General features: G+C 38.9%; 1 protein-coding gene across 6 annotated transcripts in view; it reads right to left on the reverse strand.

The window, feature by feature from the left end:
* RNF144A (ring finger protein 144A) overlaps positions 1–23943 on the reverse strand; it is a 66213-nt gene that overhangs the window by 17711 nt on the left and 24559 nt on the right. For 2 of the 6 annotated variants that reach the window (XM_018088852.2, XM_018088851.2), the window contains one exon: positions 10280–10425. In XM_018088852.2, coding sequence (XP_017944341.1) covers positions 10280–10425 — 146 coding nt within the window. Of the gene's footprint in view, positions 1–10279; positions 10426–11485; positions 11632–11657; positions 11802–12643; positions 12756–19079; positions 19200–22992; positions 23566–23943 lie in introns of those variants that run through there. The other 4 variants (XM_018088855.2, XM_018088853.2, XM_018088854.2 and 1 more) reach the window with 4 other exon arrangements.

Consider the following 23943-nt stretch of genomic DNA (forward strand, 5'->3'; position numbering starts at 1 on the left):
TCAAGAAAATGTTTTCAAGTAGGATGATCATTAGTATGTAGACTAAGTTGCTAGTCTAAAATTCTGTATCAAACCAGTATTAAGTGAACTTCTAAAAATATACATACATATATACACACACATGTATAAATAAACTTGCATTCAACCATGTGAAGAACCAGAAAACGTCAGCTGGTATTTTGTGATTCATATTACAAGTGACATCAGACTAGGTGAATGTAAAGATACCTTTGAGCCTTACATTCTAGGAAAGAATATGAAGAATATGAAAGGATATTGAGTGAGTAGCACTTACTTAGTAGTGTCTTCTAGCTACAAATCTACAGTTTGGTTCTATGGGTCATTTTTGAGCTAATAGGACACTAAGCCGAAGCTCAAGAATTCATGTGATGAGGATACACAGAGGAACAAAATTACCACAACAACTACTTTTGATAGTATTTTGTAATACTTTTATGCTCTGCATACCAGGAGTTTTTCTTTACATTACTTTAAAATGACTACCCAGAAGGTGATATCTTCTCTTGCCATAAGGCAGTGCAATATCAGTTATTCCACTGCTCTGAGCGAATTCCACTAAGTCACTTCTGCAGTCAGTCTGGTGAATAGGTGTTTATACTGGTAGACATATTGCCTGTAAAGGTTTCAGGTAATGAGATGTAATGCCCTATTTTAGCTTTAGATTAGGATAGTACATAGAGATGCAGTGTGTAATACTCAATGGGGCTGGGGGCAAGAGTGTGTAAGAGTGAGTGAATTTCTGTAACTACAAAAAAAAAGAAAAAAATATCAGATCAATTTGGATGTCCATGTCTCAGGTGAAGACTAATGCTCTTGGAATAAGAGCTTCCCTCCCTTTTGTCTGAACAGCAAACTTACTCTGGTAGAGAGCTTTTACTTGAATAAAACATCATCTTCTAGAAATATTTTCCATTTTGACAAAGCTGAACAATTCCAAGAAGAAAAACTCCCCTAAATTAAGCAGCCTACATCTGGTGTGTTCTCTGAAGAGAGAAGTAAGGCTTGACCTTCCCTATTCCTGAAAAAGAGATTCTTGTAGCCACATATAACTTTCATATGCTTCTTAAAGCAACAGTTCATCTGGCAATAGGACAAATCATAGAATGGCTCGGGATGGGACAGACCTTAGAGATCACCTAGTTCCAAACCCCCTGCCATAGGCAAGGACACTTTCTACTAGACTAGGTTGCTCAGAGGTCCATCCAAACTGGCCTTGAACACTTCCAGGGATGGGACATCCACAACTTCTCTGGGTAGCCTGTTCCAGTGCTTCACCACCCTCACAAAATTCTTTACTTAGTATCTAAACCTACCCTCTTACAGTCTGAAGCCATTTCTCCTTGTCCAATCACAACATGCCCTTGTTAAAAGTCCCTCTAACTTTCTTGTAAGGCCTCCTGGTCAGGCTCCTTGTAACAGGACCCCATTATAAAGTTACCTGTCCCAGCCCTCCCTTTAATTCTGACCCATAAGCTCTGGGTTGGCTCCTCATTCATCCTCAAGCAGAGCTCCACAGCTGGTTACTGACATACAGGGTAACGACACCCCCACCTCATCTCCTCTGCCTGTTCTTCCTAAAGAGCCTGTACGCTTCCATTCCAGCACTCCAGTCATAGGAATCATCTTATTTTAAGCTTAATGTTTCATAGAAAAAGAAAACTACTTTCTGACAGATTTCCATGGAAGAAAACGTGTGAGAGAAAAGAAAAGGTAGATTTCTTGGAGAGCTTTTAAGCTTCTTTCAAACTTACTACATGGCCTCTTTGTGTTAAGTACTTACAATCCTGTCTCAAATCTATTGTTTAATAACAGGCTCAACTTGGAATCACTCCTGCATTGCTGCTCCAGTGTGCACAATTCTCTACATCAGATCTCCAATCTAGCTTTTTAATATCACCCTAATCCTACTTAGTTGACAAGTGATTTATGAGAAAATATCTACACACACAATCAGAGATCTGTTTGAAGCATATGCATGACTATGGGAGTGATTTTTTTTCCTCTATTAGATAATCTGTCAACTATACTGACGAAATCCACAAGCACAAGCTATATCCAACTCCACAAACCACCTAGACCAGAGACAGATGTACACTAGAGATGTTTAATATTTGCAGTAATACTTTGAACTTAAAGAATTTCCATTTCTATAGACATCTTCTCACAGACAATACTCTACTATCAAAGAAATCTTCACTATCAAAATTCCAATTTTTATTAACCCTGCAGCTGACTCATCATCCTTAACATCGCCCTTAACAGGAAGAAACAGTCACTTATCTTGACATGCAGTACTTCAAATCTACCAATCTGAAAGCAGTAACAGAGAACAGTCTAACATGTTTATTCTTTATATCCTTTGTTTTGTTACAGAGACAAAAGTTCTGCTACACAAGCATACCAAACCTTGACTCCCAGAAAAGCACCTGCAAGGTGATCCAGAGCTCTGCAACAGGAAAATATTTAGTGCCCTGTGCTGCGAACAAGAATGTACACACTAAGAGACCTTGGCCAGGACCAGATATAGGTAACATCACAGCTGATAAATGTTTTACCCCAAGTGGCAAACAATTTGAAAAACCTCTGTTTGACAGGCTTCTTGCCTCTGCCTGCCCAATACTTGGACTTTTTTTAAAAGATACCTTTTTGTTCAAAACTGCCAAGGGTAAATGCCTCTTTCTTTCATCATGCTGTCAATTTTTAAAGACTGCACCAGCTGTTCTGTAGCTCTGTTACAGACTATATTGTTAGTATAAATGCAATCACATCATCTTGCCCGTGGATGATGGCCAAACAGGATGATGGTTGGGAAAGATAAACAACCTATGTGCTTCCAAGTCTGAGGACAAACCATCTGAACATCCTTTTCTGAGCTGTAAAAATTTTCTTGTTCAGAAATCCCTGTGCTCCCATCCACGGTGCAATCTCAGGATGGGAATTGGCCAGCATCCTGGTAGGAGCAGGGACTCAGCCACTGTACATGTCACTGTGTTTAGTGCAGTGATGGCTGTTGATTCATCCTGTGGACAGCAGAGTAATTCTGTTGCTTTGGTTCTATCTCTGTCCAAAGGCTTTTAGAGTACACCCAAATATCACAGCAGTCCCTGGTACACACTGCTTAACTGATGCAAACAATAACTCAGACAAAATATTTATAATAGGGTGCATCACCCCTCTGACTGAATCCAGCCTCCAACCTCTCTGAGTAAGACTAACTGCCAGTTTGAGTACAGGGAAGTGGCAGCATCAGGTTATGGAGTCAACAAACGATGAAAGGAAGGTGAGAAGAAACATATGTTTCAAGAATGCAGCAAGAAGAGCCCCGATAACTACTTCAGCTTGACAAATATTAAGATATGGCAAACATCCTCTGAGACACAGCAACCAATGGCTGCACAAATCACAGGCAGGACCAAGCATCCAGAAACAAATGCACTGGAAAACAAATGCCTTTTCCCAGTTGAATATCTTAAAGGGAAGGCAACCCAGACTTACAGCAGCCTAGCCTTTGAAGTAGTGGGGCTGTTTTTTATATATACATTTATTTATGACTGTGTACTGTAAAATATACAGAAGACAAACAATTTTTCTTCAGAGAAATCAATCATAGTAGACAGCGGAAAACGGCCAAGTGAGACAAGGATAATATCTTGTAATTTGTGCATATCTTCATGTTAGAATAGGTAGTTCAAGTGCACGTACGTGTAAACTTCTTTCATGTTGGATTTTTACCCCTCCATTTCCCTGCATAAGCTGCTTGTTCTCACCTATTCAGGGCTGAAATTCATAAAAACACACAGAGTAAACTTTACAAAAATGAACTTGTTTTCAAAATGCCAACATATGTTGGATGAAACTTAAATATTCAGGAGGTAAAACTGCCAACAAACAATTCAGTCTTTCCTTATGTTTGAGAAAAGTTTATTCTATTTCAGAACAAAATTAATAGTTCTAGTGGGAAGACAATACACCTGCAGCAAACAAAGGACCTTCCCTTTTCACATGCAAAACACTGCAAACAAAAGTGAACTGGTTTCCTCAACATGCTTATGAAGGGCAGATAATGTTAATCTCATTTAGTAATGTCACACAGGAGAGGAAAGCTGAAGGCTCCGGATCAAGTTTAGTTTTCACTCAGGGTTCTGCAGTTCACAAATGCACATTTCTCTGTAAACAGGTAAGTTTATTATTTAAGCAGGAAATTCTGTCATCACAGAACCTAAAGACAAGTCAGAACTCAGCCAGCCACGTGAATTGCTATGCAAACACATAATGACCTCTAACCAGGAAGCCTCTACTGCCACATCACCCGTCAAGATTAGTATCAGTTCTCTGCTAAGGCTGGGGTAAGTGAGAAAAAGCAGCAAGCTGTGAGCTTTGCCAGCAGCTAGTAGGAAACAGGGAAACATTACAGCTACTAAGGAGGACTCGGAATTCTGCAAAACCTCACAAGCCATTAGGTTTTCCCCCCTCCTGTTTCCAAGCATGTAGGGCATCTCCTTTGGTAGAGGCAAGTGCTGCCCTGCTGAGGTAGGTTTCCCTCGGCAAGCAGACACAAACCATCCAGGATCAGGAAGGTAGCCAAGTCCACCTGTTCCCACCCACACTGCCCTCTGGTTGCCCTGCCCCAGGGGAAAGAGAAGCTGAACCTGCCTCTGCCTCGCTTGGAGTGAGGGATAACACTAACTAAATCATTCCTTTTCCTGTAATTTAACTCAGAGAAGCTCTATGTGCTTCCAGTCAAGCATAACAAGAAGAAGAAAAAAAAAAAAGGATTCCTGATGCCGGTTACAGGCAGGATAATATTTGCCTTACTGATCTTCAGTCTATGAGGAAGTTCAAAGAGGGGAATGATTAGAATTAAGCAGATATGTATGAACAGTCACGATTAGGCAAATTCAGTAATCCTGTGTAAAAAGGACTAGTGAAAGCAGGAGTTTGTCACTGTCCTGCTGCCGTGCTACTTGAGATAGAATACACCAAACCAAGGGATACCTAAAGGTCCAGGTAAGATTAACCAGCTGCCTCAAGGGCTTAAGGTAGAGTCTAAGGAGCAAGAATCAAAGTATGAGTATCTACTAAGCAGTGCTAGTTTCAAACACCACAAAGTTGATCCACATGTGCACATATGGCCAACAAGAAAACACAAACAAGCAGCAGAAGGTAGGTCAACATTAGTTTTGTTATTTTCTTTCTGATTGTAGGCCCTCTCACACATCTGAACAACAGTTTCTCCTTCCATTAGTAACAAGGTGGACTGCAAATGAGCAATTAAAATAAACTTTTCCATTAAAGACAAGTTTTCTGTTAGGCTTCCTATTTCTCCCAGATGTTTTCTTGCCTGGACTACCTACTTGACTGATTTTCTTTTTAAATTTGAGAAAAGTAAGCAATGAATCCTCCAGAACCAGCATGATCAACACTGCATAATACCTTGAAGGGAATTGAGCAATCTAATATGAGGTCAAAAGGAGCTTAGTATGTCTTGAGTAATAGTGCCATCATGGTACTTGCAACACATTGACAGATCCATGTGTATGCTTCTATATATATAAATTATATAGTATTTATGTACACAGATGTACAAGTAAATCTGAATTGGAACACAGTCAAGCAACTAACTGCTTAAATGCAAGAATATCAACTAGAACAAAAACCTGTTGTAACTTTAGCACAAATACAATTGGTAACGCACCAAGGAAACATCCTCTCCTTTAAGACACGTGAGAATTTCATCACAGATTACAAAATAATCAGAATTTCAGACATCAAATCGACTAAAATTGCTCCCTCCTTATCTCCTGCTAACCCTTCAAAAAAGAAAAGGTTAAGTAATTAGTGAAAAAATTTAGTGCAGTAACTAATAAAAAAATAGAAAAAAAGCAGTGTTGTCTGCTTTACTCTCCTTCTATAAGTGTTACGAGGAAAGATTTCTGAAGAAAACATGTACAACCAATTGCTTCTGCTGGGGTAAGCAACTGTTAAGCAACTGTTAAGCAACTATCTTAAATTTTAAGTTACTAATTATGTACTGTGTGCTATTTAGGTGGGAAATGATTTAATAAAAAGCAAGCTATTTAAGTGTTTTGGTCCAGAATTAGATGAGCACACTTAAGATTAGTCCTATTGTTGACATGATTCCAGAAGAGAGATAGTAGTCTGCCTCTCGATAATACTCAGAAAAACTAAAAGCCATCAGCAGATCACTTGTTTTCTTTCTACTCTCTAGACTTTTGTTCCTCTGGTACCTTGAGCAATCCAACAAGGATTTGCTTGAGGTGCCAGAGCAAATACATTCTTGTAACATTCCTAATGGATGAGATACACATTGAGAGCTCACAGCACTGCGTGCACATTAACGATCATAATGATAAAAATCATAATGGAGTATTAAATGGAGTAATTTGTACTAAATAGTCATAGCTGCGAAGTAATACTATGGGAAATTGTAGTGCCTATGCCTTATCAGCAGAGGAGTGGCAGTCTGCTCTATTCAATCCACGCACAGCTCTGCCAGAAAGCAAAAGAAAACAGTGTCCCCATTCTATTTTTCTGAATAACAAAGTTGTGCTACTGTATAAGTGTCAGGAAGAGACAATTCTTCATGGGATCTTTACTACAGCACTTCTATGATTATAAAGAGTATTATAATATACAAATATTATAGGATTGAGAGACCTGTACATTGATACAAGTTCTGCCTACATACCACTAGCACTTAATTTCAAAGATTTTTGTAATAAATACTGATACTGTCTAAGTTTGCTGTGATTTAGACAGAAAGGCTAGAACTGGTGACAAAAGCTGCAGCAAAAGTAGCTCTCACACCTGTAACAGACATTCCTTTTTCTCTTTTGCTCATATCCCTGGAGAGGCCATCAGTTATCTCTGTTCATTTACATAAAAGCAAGCAGACAGAAAAAAAAATTATATATTGGTCAATCAAAAACAAAATAGATGTAGTGGATGTACTGTGCATAGACTCCATGCAAAATTTTGAATCAAAAAGGCTTGGGTTTTTTTTCCTGTCGGTTTTAAACAATTTTAGTTTGGCTATTTACAAAGTATAGTTCATATTAAAGACTGCAATGTCCTTGATGTTTATGGAAATTGTCACTGGAGGAATAGGAGAGGAGGAATCTGAACAGTTCTCACACTTTTCCTTAACAATTGCCAACAGGTAAAACAATCTTGCCTGATTTAGGGGAGTATTTTCTTCAGCAATTTATTTACCTTATGGGACAGCCTGCAGGTTGAGATGAAGGCCTTGGATTTCAGACGAAAGTTGGAACTGTAACAGGTTTACAGCTATTGCCTCTTGCATTTATTTGACTGATTCTTAATTCTTCCTTCACCATCACCAATGAAAGTAAAAGTAATATTTCCTATTAATTTATGGCAGCACTTTAGGATAAATAATTTTTTCAGGGCACTCAAACATCACTGTAGTGAAGCAAGTGACAAACAAGAGGCAGACAAACTACACCAATTTCCTTAAACAGGACAAGGCCGAATGAACTATTTAAATAGTCAAATACAAGTGAATTGGTGATTCCACCTGAATACAGTTCAAAACAAAAACCCTGTGTCACCACAGTCATGTTACTTATGTCAGCTGCTAAGTACAGATTATTGGCAAAGGTTACATATTTAATGTCTCTAACTGGTTGTATCTTTCAAATGAGCAGTAAGAGTCAGTTACTCTACCAAGAAACAGATCAGTGACAGTAGCAAACATTAGAAGGAACCAGGTGAAGATGAAAAGGTGTATCTGGTAACCCAGTCTTTCTGCTACCATTGAAGTGTTACTGAAAACTGAAATTTAAGTATTTTCCACACCCAAGCAACAGGGAGAAACAGAATACTCAGCTGTAAGTACTAGAACAGTGGAGAACAGATTTCATGAAGCCTATAATTTTACCCACTTTTGCATGTTTAAGCAAACACTCCTTTCAAACTGGAATTGGCTGTTTTATTGGCTGTTCTTTTTCCCATCAGGGAAAAAAAAAATCTATTATTTCAAGACAGTATTTCCATGAAGAAAAATAAAATTAAAAAGTAACTAAAATCCTTGATCTTGAACATTAAGAACACACACCCAAAAACTTTGTTGAAAAGGACTTTCAGATTTAACAAAACAGAAAAAGTCACTCAATCCCATTTCTGAATCTGCAACACCATGTCAAAACTCTTGGGAAATTAAAGCCTGAGCATCATGTACCCCAGAAATTATATTCTTACTGATAATACTCCAACTCTTCCTCTGTTGAATCGTTGTTACAAAGTTTTTGGTGTACCTGCACCAACTGCAAAATTTAAGGGTCTAAAATTTTAATTTCAAATCATTATTAGGTAAGAAAAATTAGTACTAATTTTCATTCTCTATTCATAAACCATCAATATACATTAACTGTGATGATGATGATCTTTGTCATATTAGTATGTGACCATATTGCCAGTGTTTTGTACTTAACTGACAATATGCTTGTTATTCCAGGTAAGCATTTGTACAGTACAGTAATGGAAACCTGTTATGTGACTAACTATGATACAGTGAAATTAAAGTCTATAATACATTAAATACTTTCATAGTTACGAGTGTGTGGCAATACTGGGTACTGTTGAAAGGCATTTTGAAGAATAACGCAATCATCAGGCACAGTCAATATGGGTTCACAAAGGGCAAGTCTGTTTTAACTAATTTGATAACCTTCTATGACAAGGTCAGCTGCCTAGTGAATGAAGGAAAGGCAGTGGACATGTTTTTTCTGGATTTTACTAAGGCTTTTGATACTGTCCTTCACAGTAGCCTTCTGCACAAGATGTCCAGCTGTGAGATGAGCAGGTGCTCTGGGTGAAGAATTGGGCTCCAAGGGTTATAGTGAATGGGGCTACATCTGTCTGGCACCCAGTCACCAGCACTTTCTCTGAGCTCAATTCTAGTGTCAGTTCTGTTCAATATGGTTATCAACTGTTTGGATGCAGGAGTTGAATGCACCATTAGCGAGACTGATGATGATACAAAACCAGGAAGTGCTGTTGATTCTCTTGAGGGACAAGATGCCTTGCAGAGGGATCTAGAGAAACTGGAGCAACGGGCTATGATTAATGGCATGAAATTTAAAAAGTTGAAGTGTCAGATTCTCCACCTCATATTGAGTAACATCAGACACAAGTATAAATTCAGAAAGGAGTGCCTGGAGAACAGTTCTGCAGGAAAGGGATCTGGAGGTGCTGGGTGACAACAGGCTCCATACAAGTCAGTGAGCCCTGGTAACCAGGAGGACAAACCCCATTCCAGGGTGCATTAAACAGCCTCACCAGTTGGTCAAAAGAGGTGATTTTTCTCCTGTATTCAGCATTGGTGTAGCCTGGAGTGCTGTGTGCAGTTCTGGGCCCCATAATTTAAGGAGAATGTGAAGGAATCTGAATGCATCCAGAGAAGGACAAAAAAGTTGATGAAAGGGCTGGAAGGCACGTTCATGTGAGGAGCAGGTGAAAACCTTAGGTTTGTCTTGTTTGGAGAGGATGGGGTTGAGGGGGTGAACTCATTGCTCTCTAAAGTTTCCTGAGGAGGGGAAGTAGAAAGGGAGGTACTGACCCTCTTCTCCCTAGTATCCAGTGAGAGGACATGCAGGAACGGTTCAAGGCTGCACCAGGGAAGGTTCAGACTGGACATTAAGAAGCATTTCTTTACAAAGAGGGTGACCAAACACTAGAACAGGCTTCACAGACAGGCTTGGGGCAGCAGCCTCCTGTCAGTGTTTAAGAGGCATTTGGATAACACCTTTCACACCATGCTTTAACTTTTGATGAGCCCTAAATTGATCAGGCAGTTGGACTGATGAAAATTGCAGAACAATCCCTTCCAACTGAAAGATTCTATTCTCTTCTAAAGTTAAAAAAAAAAAAACAAAACCAAAACCCAAACAAAAAACCCCCACCAAAGCACTCAACCAAAATCCAGCCAATTAAAAAGCCACCCCCAAATCCAAGCCACTGAGAGATGAAAAGGAAAGCATGAGTAACCTTGCTAAGGAGGTAACTATACAGTATGTTCAAGTGCCAAGTAAAAAAAAAATTTTGAACAGGAAAACAAAAGTTTAGCTGCTAGCATTTGTGTCAAGCACACAGAAACAGTATTTATTTCCACTGTAACATCAATACTTCAGTGTGAAACCCACACAGCAGAAACATAAAAGTTATGTAGTTCGACTTATGTTTTGGTTTTTATGCCTAATACAGAACACAAACTCACCAGGGTACAGAAGATGCATTGGCATTGTGCTATTGTTGTCATCTGCTCCACGGGATATTCACCAAGGCAGAGCTTGCAGGACACTAATGGGTCAAGTACCAAGTCCCAGGTAGGCCTGTATCTTGCTGTAGTCATTGCAGAGCAGTCTGAAAAACAGCACAAAAAGGAAAGATACTCCATTATTTCCTTAAATTACTACTCTACATTTCTGCCATTGGAAATCACACTGTCAGCTGCTGCCTGTTGGGTTTGTTTTTTCCTAACAACTTTGCTGTAAAACAGCAATAGCTAACATCTTGCTGCACTTGCAGTAGGCTATACATCCCCTGTCTGATAGAACTTCATGTAGAAAGCAGAAAGCAAAAAACCCACACTGACAAAATACGAGAGCAAGCAGTAAATACCTTTTGGTCACAGGCCTTTGTCAAATATTACACGTGCAAAAATCTCATTTCCAATTCCTGTCACTTTCACCACTAGTTACAAGTTTTCTCTCACCAGCACCAAAATTTACTTATGACATTCCTTAACCTCAGCTACCCAGGCAAGATTCAAAAGGTCTTTCATAAGCCAGGCATTTATTATGTCCCTTTTCCAGTGTGATGATATTGCAACTCACAGAGCCAGATATTTCCATTTCCAAGAGCATGACAAATCAATCAGTCTGCTGTTAATTTTAGAAAGAACAATAAATATTTTGAGTACACTACGAATTTTATCCTGCATTTTTCTTCCAACACTTTCAACATGCTGAGACCACAACTTTGTCATTGCAACAACCAATTGAGGCAGATAAGAGCACAAAGTGAGCTAAAAGAAGGGGTTATAATACCTATATATCACTCTAAAGACAGCAATAGGACAGGACCATGCAGAACATCTTTATCCTAGGCTTCAGAGCCCCGATGGAGAGTTGTCAACTGACTAACCAGAAAGAAAATAATCTCACACACAAAAAAATGTATTCCCAAAAAGTGGAAAGCTAATTTACAAGTTTTACAGGAAGAAAAACAAAACAAAAACCTATGCAGCTCCCCCAAACATCTAGGGTAATTTATAGAGTACATCAAATATTAACAACATATTTACTAGTAATATTTTGTCACTGTGACATTGACCTTCCAAGTGTAGAAAATTCACATCCCAAGCTGCTGAGGGGTTCACATTATCTCACCTCTGTCCTTCAATAATTAGGTGGTTCCTTACCTTCTCCACACCAGCAGTTATGCCACTCCAATCATGTTTACAGTGTTTTTCAGTTCTGGTTTTCTTTTTTCCCCCTGGCTTCATCAGCTCCTGCAGGAACTGCTTATATCTAAGTCACATCTGCGAACTTCGCAAGACCTCCAGAACTGTAAAAAATTACTTTAATGCTTACTAGACTAGATTTAGGTAGATGTTCAAGCAAAACGTGCTTTTTGTCCCTGAAAAAAATCACATGCAGACTTCACAAACACTTCTTTGAAGTCCAAGGCTTTGATATTTAATCATGGGCATGACTCCACCACGGTCTCTAAAATTTCTGAAACAAAGTGAAGATTTTGTCAGCCCCTCCATTCAGTCTAACTCATTAGAAGATGCTTTTAATAGGGTACATAAAGGACACCAAAAAACTTTTTTCTAGTGCAGCCATCAGGGAGGAGGGGAGAGAAGAAACATTAAGCAACCCCATTTCCAGGGTTGCTCTGGATCATTTCCTCTGAAAGCCCCCACAAACTCCACTCTGTTTCAAAGGAAACAGATGAAAAGAGTCCTGCAGAACAGCACATGAATAATGGTTCCACATCACAAAATACAACTTGTGCTGTGCACTGTGTTCTGAGATCTTAACATCAAGGTCTGACACAGTGATATTAATGAAACCCCAAGACTTTTAAGGTTATTAGGCTGCTTCTTTACTGTCAATCATCACTACTTCTTCATTTAACACAAATTACCAGCAAAACACGTTTTCTTTTTCCAGGCTTTGGTTTAGCTGACATTTACAGACAGTTTCATAAGGTATTTGAGAAGAAGTGACCAAACACACCTGGACTGTCTGCTACTGTTTTGGAGTGTCCTTTGCTTGTCCTGACCAGTTTATTGCATATCTGATACTTATGGTAGCAAGTGGATGAAACTAGCAAATGAACAATCAAGAGGCATAGATTTAAGTTAAGGATGCACTTGTATACATCAGGCAGACCAAAATCCTAGCGAATTTTATAGTGAAGATGTAAAATCCGATACAATGCCAACTAAGGCTTACCAAATATACGATATAACCCAATTCAGACAAAAAAAGAAATTTAAATATATATTCCATGTGGGTCAATAAATGAAGATAAAGGGGAAAATAATCAACATTTCAGCCCCAATGCTTACCATTGTTCCCTAAGACATTCAGAGGCTTACTGGTATCCCTGTGGTAATTCTTCTTGCAGCACAACTATATTGTAGTAACAACTCACTGGGAAATATTTCTCCTCTTCATCTGCTGCAAAGTAAGAGTGAATCAAAGCAAAATGTCTTTCAAGTTGGTTCCCAACAGGCCAGCAGAAACTGGTTGCCCTGTACAGCTGGCATGTAATTCATGCTGAATTCAGCCATCATGATAACCAAGCAAAACCTGAATTCAGCTTCAAATGGTAGCAGACCTATTCCTGCTCACCCCTCCTTGCCAAACACCTTTTAATAATGAAATCTTACATTTATGATGGGACAGGATCAAGAAATTTGCTATGTGGTCTTGAAAAATATATACAAAAAACCTCCACATCCCAGTGGATCATCTCTGCTGGGTATCTCTTTAAAGGTAGAGAGAATAAAACTTTCCCAAGCACAGACTAGATCTTGTTTCATGATCATCTGGCACACTGCTGCAACTAAATAATAAGCTTCTGTGTTTACATCATGATGCTTAAAAAAGCTTTTTTACAAAAAAAACAAAAAGCAAAAAACAAAGCACAACAACAACCCAGCACAAAACCAAACAACAAACTCACAAGAGAAAAGCAGAGAAACAAACACCTTCTGTCATAAACAGATTAAGACTCCCACTGTTCCACAGTTGTGGCCTCTTATGGCTTCAGATTGTGTTCTCATGCATTCTAGTGATGAGCAATGTTTCAAGGAGAATGCTAAGTAATTGCAAGAAAAAAGACAAGATAGCTAAAAGTTCTAGAGAAACAAGATATTGAACGCCTTGGTTTGACATTGTACTCAAGGTCACCGGTTACACAAACAGCCAGCAGAAAATTTTGCCTCTTCATTTGGCTACCTGCTATGAGGCCTCAAGAAATACAGCTAGTGAAGGTACAGAACTACAGACCAATATACCCAACTGAATAGACCTTAGCACACTAAATATTTAGTTCATTGGAGATTTGGTGTTGCTTACCAAACTCAGTTCAAACACCAATACTGAAAACGGACACAACAAATCAGAGGCACAGAAAACCAGAAGGGAAGTTGGTTGTCAGTTCAGACTCCATACTCCACTGCAATCAAGGTCAGTCTCATTTTCATATTTTTGCTGACTGTGGTCCATATCTGATAATATTGAATTTGTAAAAAATATGGTCACACAGCACATAATTTTCTAGGACAGCATCCCAAAGTAAGTTGAAAGTAAGAAGCATAAGAAGTAGCTTTACTAAGAGTTTGTTCAGACAGTCTTGTCATAAATAATCAACAACCTGACTAATAACTGTTCAATTCTGCAATCATGTGCATGTCCACACTAAAAGGAAACCACTGCATAAAGAGATAGAAGTGACTGAAGTCCTGTTGCTGTAAAAACATGTCAATATATTTAAAATGTGATTGTTGGCATTCCAGGAAATGGGTATGGAGGGAAAACGAATTTTTCATTTTTTCACTTCCATAGAACAATAAATGAATTAAGTGAACACAAATTGTATTTCTGAACAGTAATCCCTCAGTTTTTGGTCCACCTACACAGACTACATTTTCCAGTGAGAAACAGCTGACTTGACCTCTAGTAAGTCAAGAATAGAACAATTCTTTCTTTCCAGGCCTCAAAAAGTTGCAGAAAACAGTGAAATAGAAATACTGTGAAAGCTTCTGTGAAAGCAGGAAATAATGCAATTTTTTTCCATACAAGTCATTGAAGAAGTCATAAAACAGGATGATTTTTCTTACTGCTTGATAGTCAAGTATTTTATGGCATTATACAATCAAGCTGCGTTTGCATCGCCAACACTTCAGATACATGACCACCACTGTGAGAAAAGTGTGACTAGAAAACAGGGTTGAATAACAGTCATATGAGCACACTAACTGGTGGGTCTTTTTCACCAAGTAAGACTCAAAATAGAGATTTCAGCAGAATCTAAATTTCAGCTTTAAATCAAGGATGGGCTTAATTTCTAAATTAGGAGCTTCAGTCTCCTCTCCTACCAGACACAGGTAATCAGGTACACTTAAGTCAGCTGCCTTAAGGAATTATCTTAATCTGAATTTACTGACACAATGAAAAGCAGCTCTTTTAGAAGTCAAAGGAAGGGATTTAAACAGGATTTAAAATTTGTTCTCATTCCTCTCATCCCTCTTTGTCAAAATAACTCTATTGAAAGTCATACAGGCTACTAAATGAAATCAAACACATCTACTATAGTACAGTTTTAGTATTGTGTATATATATTTATAGATATAAGTATACATGTAATTCAGACTACATTTCCCCCTACATGAAGTGAAACACATCTGTCACATTGTATTTATTTAATATATGAAGTATGTTTATATACTATTTATACCATTTTTAGAAATACATAAAAATATAAATCTATAAAAAAAAAAAATCTCAATTTTTTTACTTACAGGGAAAAACCCACACATTTCTGAAGTGGAGTCATCTGCAGAAAGGCTACTACATTGCACTGTGGGACTGGCACTGCCTGCCACATCTATTAAGTGAATATTTTTGACTCTGACCTAAACAATTCTGAGCCTTCCTATGCAGCCACAGCTGCGGCTCACCGCACACAATTCCGCAGCTTTCTGCCATACCCCCAAGGCAGCGGGGACCTGTTTACATGATCAAAGTTGGTGGCTAAGGGTGTTCAGCAGTCTTGCAGCTTGCATTATTTGTCACCCCTCTGTCAGAGTTTGAACTTGATGCCCTTTTTCTTTGTTCCTAGGCTCTTAAAAAGATCCTCAGGAGGATTATGTGAAAGGAGCCTACATGATATGATTGACCACTTAGCAACTATTTTTTTGGTGTCCACAGTTGTTATTATGCAACTATACTGCAGATAAGGTCATTTAAAAGTCACTTTATAAAACAAATTGATTAATAAATCCACCACTAGGTAGATTTTATGGTAACACAAGTTGGCAGGCAGATTAATACCTCTCGTTTATCAATTAGTTAGTTACTGGCATCTATCTAAATAAACTGTCTCCAGTTCTTCATCCTCACAGAACTGCTTAGGAAGTAAAGCAGAATCATTCTTTGATATCAGGCAAACTAGCACATGGAAGTTTGGATTTACATGGATATTCAGAGATTTCTAACTTCAGAGTTTTGATGCCTGCCTTCTTAGGTTCTTAAATTCTGTCAAATGCGTCCCTAACTCTAAAGGCCCACTCACAAATCTGATCTAAAATCAACTACATTATCTACAGCATAAGTTCAGCAGGTAGATGTCTTCCTTTGAATTCCAGACAACCCCAACCCGTAAAGCCATGTTCTGTCTTCCAGCAGTATAACAGGCTGTTGTTTTCAGGCATAACTCACTTCAACACGTAAGAAACTTCAGCTTGTGCAGAATACTGCAGAAAGTCATGTCAACACATTGTCTATTCTGAACTCTCCAGACCTGGCCTTTAAGTCCTCACACAGATTAACCACCAATTCCATCCTCACTATGTTTTATCTTCAAGCTGTTCCAGTGCCCAAGCCCAGAAGGGATAAAAGATCACATATAGGCTTAGAGCACTGTCAGCAACTTCAGTCTCTTGGACAACACAGCTCATGGGAAACAGGTTCTTACTCTGAGTTGAAACAATTACTCCAGGGACTTCAGTCCACTCACCAACAGCCACTATGTTTCTTTGCTTCACCTTCCCGACTGATATATATATAAGATATGGCTATATGAGTAACATATATAGAGAACATAAAAATATATACATGTATAAAGATTACATTGAAACATTCCAATGGCGGAGGGGAAAAAAAAGAGAAAGAACATTTAGTTTTTCACTAATGAAAGGTATTTGAACAACACCATTATGAGTACAAAACTGTACTGCTTTGGGGACAAGTCATTGCTCGGGAAAGTTAAAAAAAAAACAAACAAAAAAACCACAACAATTTCTTTGCTAAATACCTGGCTAAAAACTTCTTGTTTCTTTTCCAGAGAAATTAGAGCATCATATAAAGCAAAAAACCCCAAACCTTAGACAACACGGCTTGATTACTGATCAGGAAAGGTTTTAAATATTAGAAATTAGTGGTCAGTTTCTAGATCTATGGATGTATATGACAATACTGCCTATTAAATTCATGGGTGGGTAGAGAGAAAAAGATACTATGGAGACAAAGGTAGAAAACAACAGATTTTTAAAATTCCAAAAGAAATGCCATAAACTCATCATCTGTCCATGCAGAAGTGCCTCAGAGAGCTAGATCCCTGCACATATTCCAAAAAATACAGCTGCTGAATAGTGTGACAGAGCCAAAGACTTTCCTGACCTTGCATTTTCCTGTGTTTGTCACCAGCTCTGGTGCCACTGTGGCTTCTTGAAGCATTGCCAAACAGCAGCAACCTGAAATAAACTGGGTGAGGCTGTTATTCAAACCCTGTAGGCAGGGCTGAAAACATTTTAAAGAGAAAACAAAAAATCACTTCACTCCATCTGAAAAACTGTAGATGGGAAAGGCAAATGGTCAGGCAGAAGGGAAAGAACTGGAAGATTCAAAGGTGTGGAGAAAAAGAAATTTAATGAAAAGAAAAAAAGGAGTAAGAAGACAGACAATAGAGAACAGGAAAGACAGGAGAGAAATGAGGAAAAAACAGAAAAAAATAGATCATCTTCCTGGTTGTTCTTGGAAGTAGTGTATTTTGTTGTACAGAGTAAAATAACAACTGAAGTGGAATGCCACTGCACTATGTCCCAAACATTCAATATCCCCAAAATATGGCATGAATAAAAGGACAAGTGTGAAAATATCAAGGAACACTGCCCAGAATTCATGTGTCTAATCAATGTTTGCTATCCAAGAGATTACAAAAGCAGCAGAGTACCTCAGGGAAAAGCTGAGAAATCTTTGCACCCTTCCATTTCCCAGCACTGGAGTCCCAGGCCCTCAGCACACCTCAGAGCACTCTCAGCAGCCAGAGACACAAGACCTCATGGTAATTTGAAACAGTTACATCAAGAGGACACGCATTTTAAAAACATCCTCATCCATGACGAACGGAAAAACTCTGTCCCCATCATACAGGAGGAAAAGCCTGGATGCTGCAGCACTGGTGTATCAACTGGATCTGAAACTGCCACAAGTGCAATACATTTTGGTCTGGAGAGAATGAGCCTGCCCATCTTACTTGCTTTTAGGAGTCATGAACCTACTAAAATTCTTATTAAAAATTGCCATAATTTTTTTTACTTTACTGCAGGGAACCACTGCCTTTGAATATTGGGGCCAATACCAAGGTACCATATATGTATTATTGTGCCAACCACTAAACCCATACAAAAGTGTGGAAGGCCATAGGTTAAATCATTAACAGTCAACATGTTTAAGCTCTGAGTATTTTAGAGATAGGAAGATCAACTGCACACAGAAGAGATCTGAAAGCGAGGCAAGATGAAACCAACCTAAAAGAGACTGACTGTAAAGTCAATTGAAACCAAAGCATGCAACTCAACTTCAAAAACCCCCAAACACTATCTGTCAGAAGTCAGTCGAGATTGGATAATGCTATAGCGTGTGAAGGCCAAAGTAATAAGAAGGGCACAGACAATTCCACTGCTTTCTAGGGTAACATTTGATTTTATTGTTTTCCAGAAATTCCTAAGGCACCCGGTCAAAAACAACGGCTTTGCTATGTCTTTCCTCCCACCCCTTGTATTTCCCCATGTTTCTTTCTCTTCCCCAACTCTTTTCCCCTCCACCCCTTTCCTTGTTTCCTCCTATTCTTTGCCTCCTCTCTGCTTACAAGAACTAATGAATTAGTACACTCTGGGCTGTCTCCAGAACAGCAGTAAATCAGTAAGGAGCAGTTTCAAACTTTAACATACCACAAGTTTTTTCCTTCTTCATAGTTGACTCAGAAAAGTATGTTTACACAAAGTCCAACTAACATCAAGCTTGAGCTCTGTGAGAGTTTTCTTCATCCGGGGAAAAGAGAAAAAAGTCGTGGAAGCTTAGATCTAGAAACCACATTTAAGGCTACGCAAAGTACCGAGAAACTGCAAATATGAGCAAGGGGAGTGGAGTCCCAGTTCTGACTGAGACACTTGGCCCACCAGTCAAAAGGAAATCAAAACTGTCCCTTTACTTGCAACTATGAAAAAATGTATGCTGAGGACATGCTGTACTTCCACTGTGCTTTACAAGTCTCAGATGAGGAACAGAGTACACGGGACTGAAAAACCCACCACAAACCCACTCGGGGTCTGTCACTTGCATACCTACAGTGGAGCTCAGGTTTGAACAACAGCTCCCATGTTAGTTTTAAGACAACACATATGCAAGTACCATCCCTTCACATGCTACACCGGAAATCTAAATGTTTGTAGCTGAAAACAGCATTCAGAGTGGGGTGCATTCTGGTTAACTTACACATAAGCTCCTCGTTCCTGTGACTCAGTAACGACCAAATTATTCCAAGCAGATATTTGTAAGAGACAGCATCTTTCACAGCTCCCAGTGCGGACAAGTTCCCAGTTTCACGTCCCAGATCTGCAGAGATTAGAGTGAAGGTTTCCCTTGTTCTGAAGGGTTATCTTCCACAAACAATATTAAGAGGAAGTAGAACCAAAAGAGTACATATCAATAGGACAAGAAAGAATATATTGCCAAGATGCAAGAAAAGAGAAAGACTCTTCACAGAAACATAACTTCATAGAGGTGTTTTGTGTAGTCATTATGGTCATATGGAAAGTTACTTTTACTTTTTTCAGAGCCATGCCTAAAACCAGCAGCTCTAGCTAGAAGTTGGACAGCTTGTCTGCAGAAGCAACAGCCTCTATTATACCATTTTCCCCTGTGAATTAGATGTCATGGTATACACAGTCATTTGCCATGCTGGTGTGATGCACCAGACTAAGCATAAGGAAAAACTTAAGATGGGATTTAGATTACCCAAGATAGTTATCCTATGGTTGGTGCCTAAAGAAGCAGATTTTAAGATAATTGCCCACAGAACTTATTCAGTGAGAGGAAGGAAAGCAATTTCAAATGCCTTCAGGGGAAGACTGTATGTCTAATACCAGGCACCTCAGCCAAAGGAAAAACACCTGAAAAGAAAAAAACCCACACCAAAACAAACAAACAAAAAAATCCAACCCAAACCCAACAACAACAAAACCCTACTACATCTTTCTGTCAGAACTGTCTCCTGATAATAAAAGAAGAAAATATTTGAGAAGTCCTGCATCTCACAAAAACTAATCAACTATTCATATAATCTGATGCTTTACGTGATAAAAATTACACCTATCAGCTAGGACATTTTACAACAAACCTCTGGCCCAACAAATTTGATAACTCTGGATACAAATATCTCTTTCTGCACTGTTCAAATCCCATTGATTATCCCCCTGCATTCTCCTAAAAGTTTTGTTTTGTCTTTCTGTCTCCTTTCCTATACAAAATACTGTTGCTCTAATTTCCTCCTGCTTGAAGCAGCCTGCCCTCTTCCCATCATATCATCTGTATGACAATCCAGTTCTTCACTCTCACTTCTACTGCACAGTATTCAAGGGAGTGCAGCCTAAATCAGCCAAACAAAGAGTTCAGGGTGTCCTACTAGGCAACTGGCTTGAAACAAGTTTTCCCTTTCTCTCTGGGAGAGAGGCAGTTTGCCTTTAAGCATAATATTACAAAATTTTGTAATATTTTGGTCTATGTTAATACTTCAGCCACACTAGATTGGTGAATGAAGTGGTGTTTGTTTCCAAGATTCTTCTCACACATCCCAAATTACATGTTTCAACTATATTTCTCCATGTGCTGGTGTGACAGCCAGCACATGCCTGTGCAAGGACAGGTCACTCACATGGGTTAGGAAACTTAAAAGACAGATTCTTATTATAGAACAACACTTTAATTTGGGGTAGGTGCTTAATTTGGTCTGGTTTCTTTCTCTTAGAATGTGATGGTCTAGTCAAGTCATTTAGCACTCATCTTGGAAGACCTTCAACAAACACAATCAAGAGAAAGTAAGAACATCAGTGTGAACCACTAAGACTGCATGCACCAAAAAATGACAGTCTGGTGATTAGAATATCACCTGAATCACAAAAAAAAAAACCTACTGATAAGCTCTTCTGCCTCAAACTGACTGCATAACTGAGCAGCTCACACAGCTTAGTCATGCCTCAGTCAGACACATCAGCTGGTACCTACCACAACACATAGGCTGAGCAGTGGATGGATGGATGAGTAGTGCATTAGCTGTCTAAGTACATGTTTTCCTTCACTTCTCCTCTGCAGAGAATCACCACTTACAGTAATTTCAGAGGTGTAAAGTATTACATTACATCAAGCCCCAGCTCTAATCCTTCACGGTAACATTACTGTTGCATAGTAATGCTTCCTGTTTCATTGCTGTTTTTCCCTCCCTCCCCACATTTCACAACATTAGCAATACAACACATATATAACACTTGTTTACTGCAGAAAGCAGCAGCATTCTAGCACCCCATCTGCACGTGGCAGAGACTGTGCCTAATGCCTCTGCAACCACACAGGCATAGATACCAAACCCAAAGGTTGAAGCACTAAGGGCATGTAGAGACAGTTGAAAGCATCACAGGGAAGAAATGAAAGAGCACAGGATCACCACAGTGCAAACACTCCCTTCAGGGCTCCCTTTGTCTAGGTAATAAGTACAATAAGTTACAGGCCTTTGATTTTGGGAACACACGCAGAGGAATGCTATTGGGATTTTCCCTGTACCACTCTGTATGCTTGAAAACAGCTCAAAAATCAATAGCTATTGGTCTTTGGTTTATTACTTCTAGTTTCCATTTAGTTTTCTCCTTTAACTCACTGATTAATTGTACTAAATTAAGATGCTTTTGGATGTGTGAACTATAGTTTTTCTTTCCTCATTTCTAACAAAACCCTAAGAACAAACTACTGGTAATTATACAGTGGCAAAGGGCTTTCCCTGCCAATTAATCCATTTAATAAGGATAAGAGGCAACAGGCAGAAACCAATGCACAGGAAGTTCCACCTGAATGAGGTGGAACTTCTTTACTGTGCAGTGATCACACACAGGAATAGGTTGCCCAGAGAGGTTGTGGAATCTCCCTCACTGGCAATATTCAAGAATGTCAGGACACAATCCTCAGCAATGTGCTCTAGGATAACCCTGTTTGAGCAGGGAGCTTGGACCAGATGACACCCTGTGGTCTCTTCCAACACTGACCATTCTGTGATTCTATGATTAAGACCTTCTGGACTTTTAACTTTTATTATGGAAGAGACTTGGCTTTTGAGTTACCCAAGCAGAAGAGATGTCAAAAATTGTTGCAGGAATATACCAACTCTATAGAATAAGCTATCAAAAAGTCATTTAAATAAAGGTTTTCTAACATATCAGCAAAATAGATTTGAATTGCAAGAAAAAAAAATAAAAAAGCATGTTGCCTTACATGTCATTGTATTGTTATAAAGAGAAAACTGAAGGTACTTAGTCCATTACACCTTCCACATACCCATATAGTTCATCCTGCTAAAGAGGGAACACATCAGGTACCAATGCATCATCATGGCTGGGCTTCGCGAACGAAGATTTGAGAAGGCTCTATCCACATTTGTTACAGAGGTACCAATGAAGCAATGTATAAATACCCAGTGTGATCAGAGTACTTAGCTTTGCTGTAGATTCAGTATGCAGGAAAAAGTGACAGCCTACTCAAGACAGGAATTGCCTGCTAACATTTTGCATTGTCTCTCAGCACTCCCAGACCATATTAACTCCCTTCCCAAATTAACAAAGACATGGCAACAGGTAGTAGACAGTCCTGGAGTTTTGGATATACCCCATGCTGTACACTTGTCAGAGCAGTTTTGGTTTGTATCTCTGTTCAAACTGCCTGCATCCTGCTCTATCTGTAACTCCTACCTGCTTGTGAATGGGGGCAGGAAGGATGCTGAAACACAGCCCTTGCTATGCATCTTGTGGGTCACAGTGCTGACCTGCTTACTATCAGAGAGCACACTGGGCACAGGGATAGAAAACACATACTCACTCTTCAGTTTCCCAGCAGAGAGACCTGGCTTGATGCATAAAGCAAGAGAAATTTGCATAGACTTACTCTGGCAAGGCAAAAAACATTTTTGGGGCAGCTTAAGCTTCTGGTCATCATTCTAGGGGTTTATAAAGAAAAGAATTAAAAACAAAACATTGAAACAAAGAGCTTTTTTCAGTGAGTCTCTGTGGCTTTTAAAGGAAGTTAATAGAATCATAATTTAGTTGTTTTATTTCCTAAAGAAGGAAACAAATAAAGCAGTGATACTTACATATAAAGCATTGACACAAAAAAGCCTCTTCATAAAATAAGCTCCTTCCAGAGGTCCAAGTGACCAGTCCATTACCTAAAAGGTGACTAAAGTTTGTCCTACAAAAACAAGACTCAGGAGAAGACTAAGTTCTTTGAAGACATGCTTCTCCCTTTGCTTGCAAAACATCTATGTCAAGCCTTTCACCTTGGACATGAGTCATGTCTGAAAAAACCTTTTCAGGAGCTTGACAGATACTCATATGAGTGCTCTGCACAGTCCCAACCAGTTTATTAACACAAATCAACTGCAAATTCCTCTGTGGGAAAAAGATTTTAATTTTTATGTTTGCACAGTGCACACTGTAGTGGACCAGAGGTTACAGAAGTTAACATCAATACAAACAAGTTATAAGAAAATTCAACTAATGATCATAGCCTTGGTACTCAATTCTCTGCCTCAGACAACAGTTGAGCAGCAATGCAGGGGGTAACCATTTTATCCAGACTCCTGAAACACTCTTTCAGCAGTTCTGACTCCTGTAGCTTCCACCCTTTTGTACACAGTCTAAAGCAATCAAGATCGATCACTTAACATTCAAACAATGTTAAATAAAGAAAAAAAAAGCCTTTTTACTCGAAAAAGTTACAATTAAAAAGGCTGAATTAAAAATGGTAGGCAGAGATATTCTATGCTTTCCAGAGGTCAAGTGTTAAACATTTTAGATAGTAGGAAACTCTCCAAGTTCAACTCACGCTTTCCCAAACCAAACAAGATATAAACCACAGAAGCCTGCCCTCTTTTCCAGCTTCTGGGAAGATCACAGATGAGGTCGTTCATTATGGTCCCAGCCAAGTAATACAGTACACATACACCACCCACTTCTTGAAACATACCCCTCTATTTAAAGGGAATCCACTGTACTAAAAAAACAAATCTTTTTTTTTGGGGGGGGGGTAAGTTCCGTAATTG

Source organism: Manacus vitellinus, unplaced genomic scaffold (genome assembly GCF_001715985.3).
Source record: "Manacus vitellinus isolate BGI_N305 unplaced genomic scaffold, ASM171598v3 scaffold_11_pilon, whole genome shotgun sequence".
NCBI lineage: Eukaryota > Metazoa > Chordata > Aves > Passeriformes > Pipridae > Manacus > Manacus vitellinus.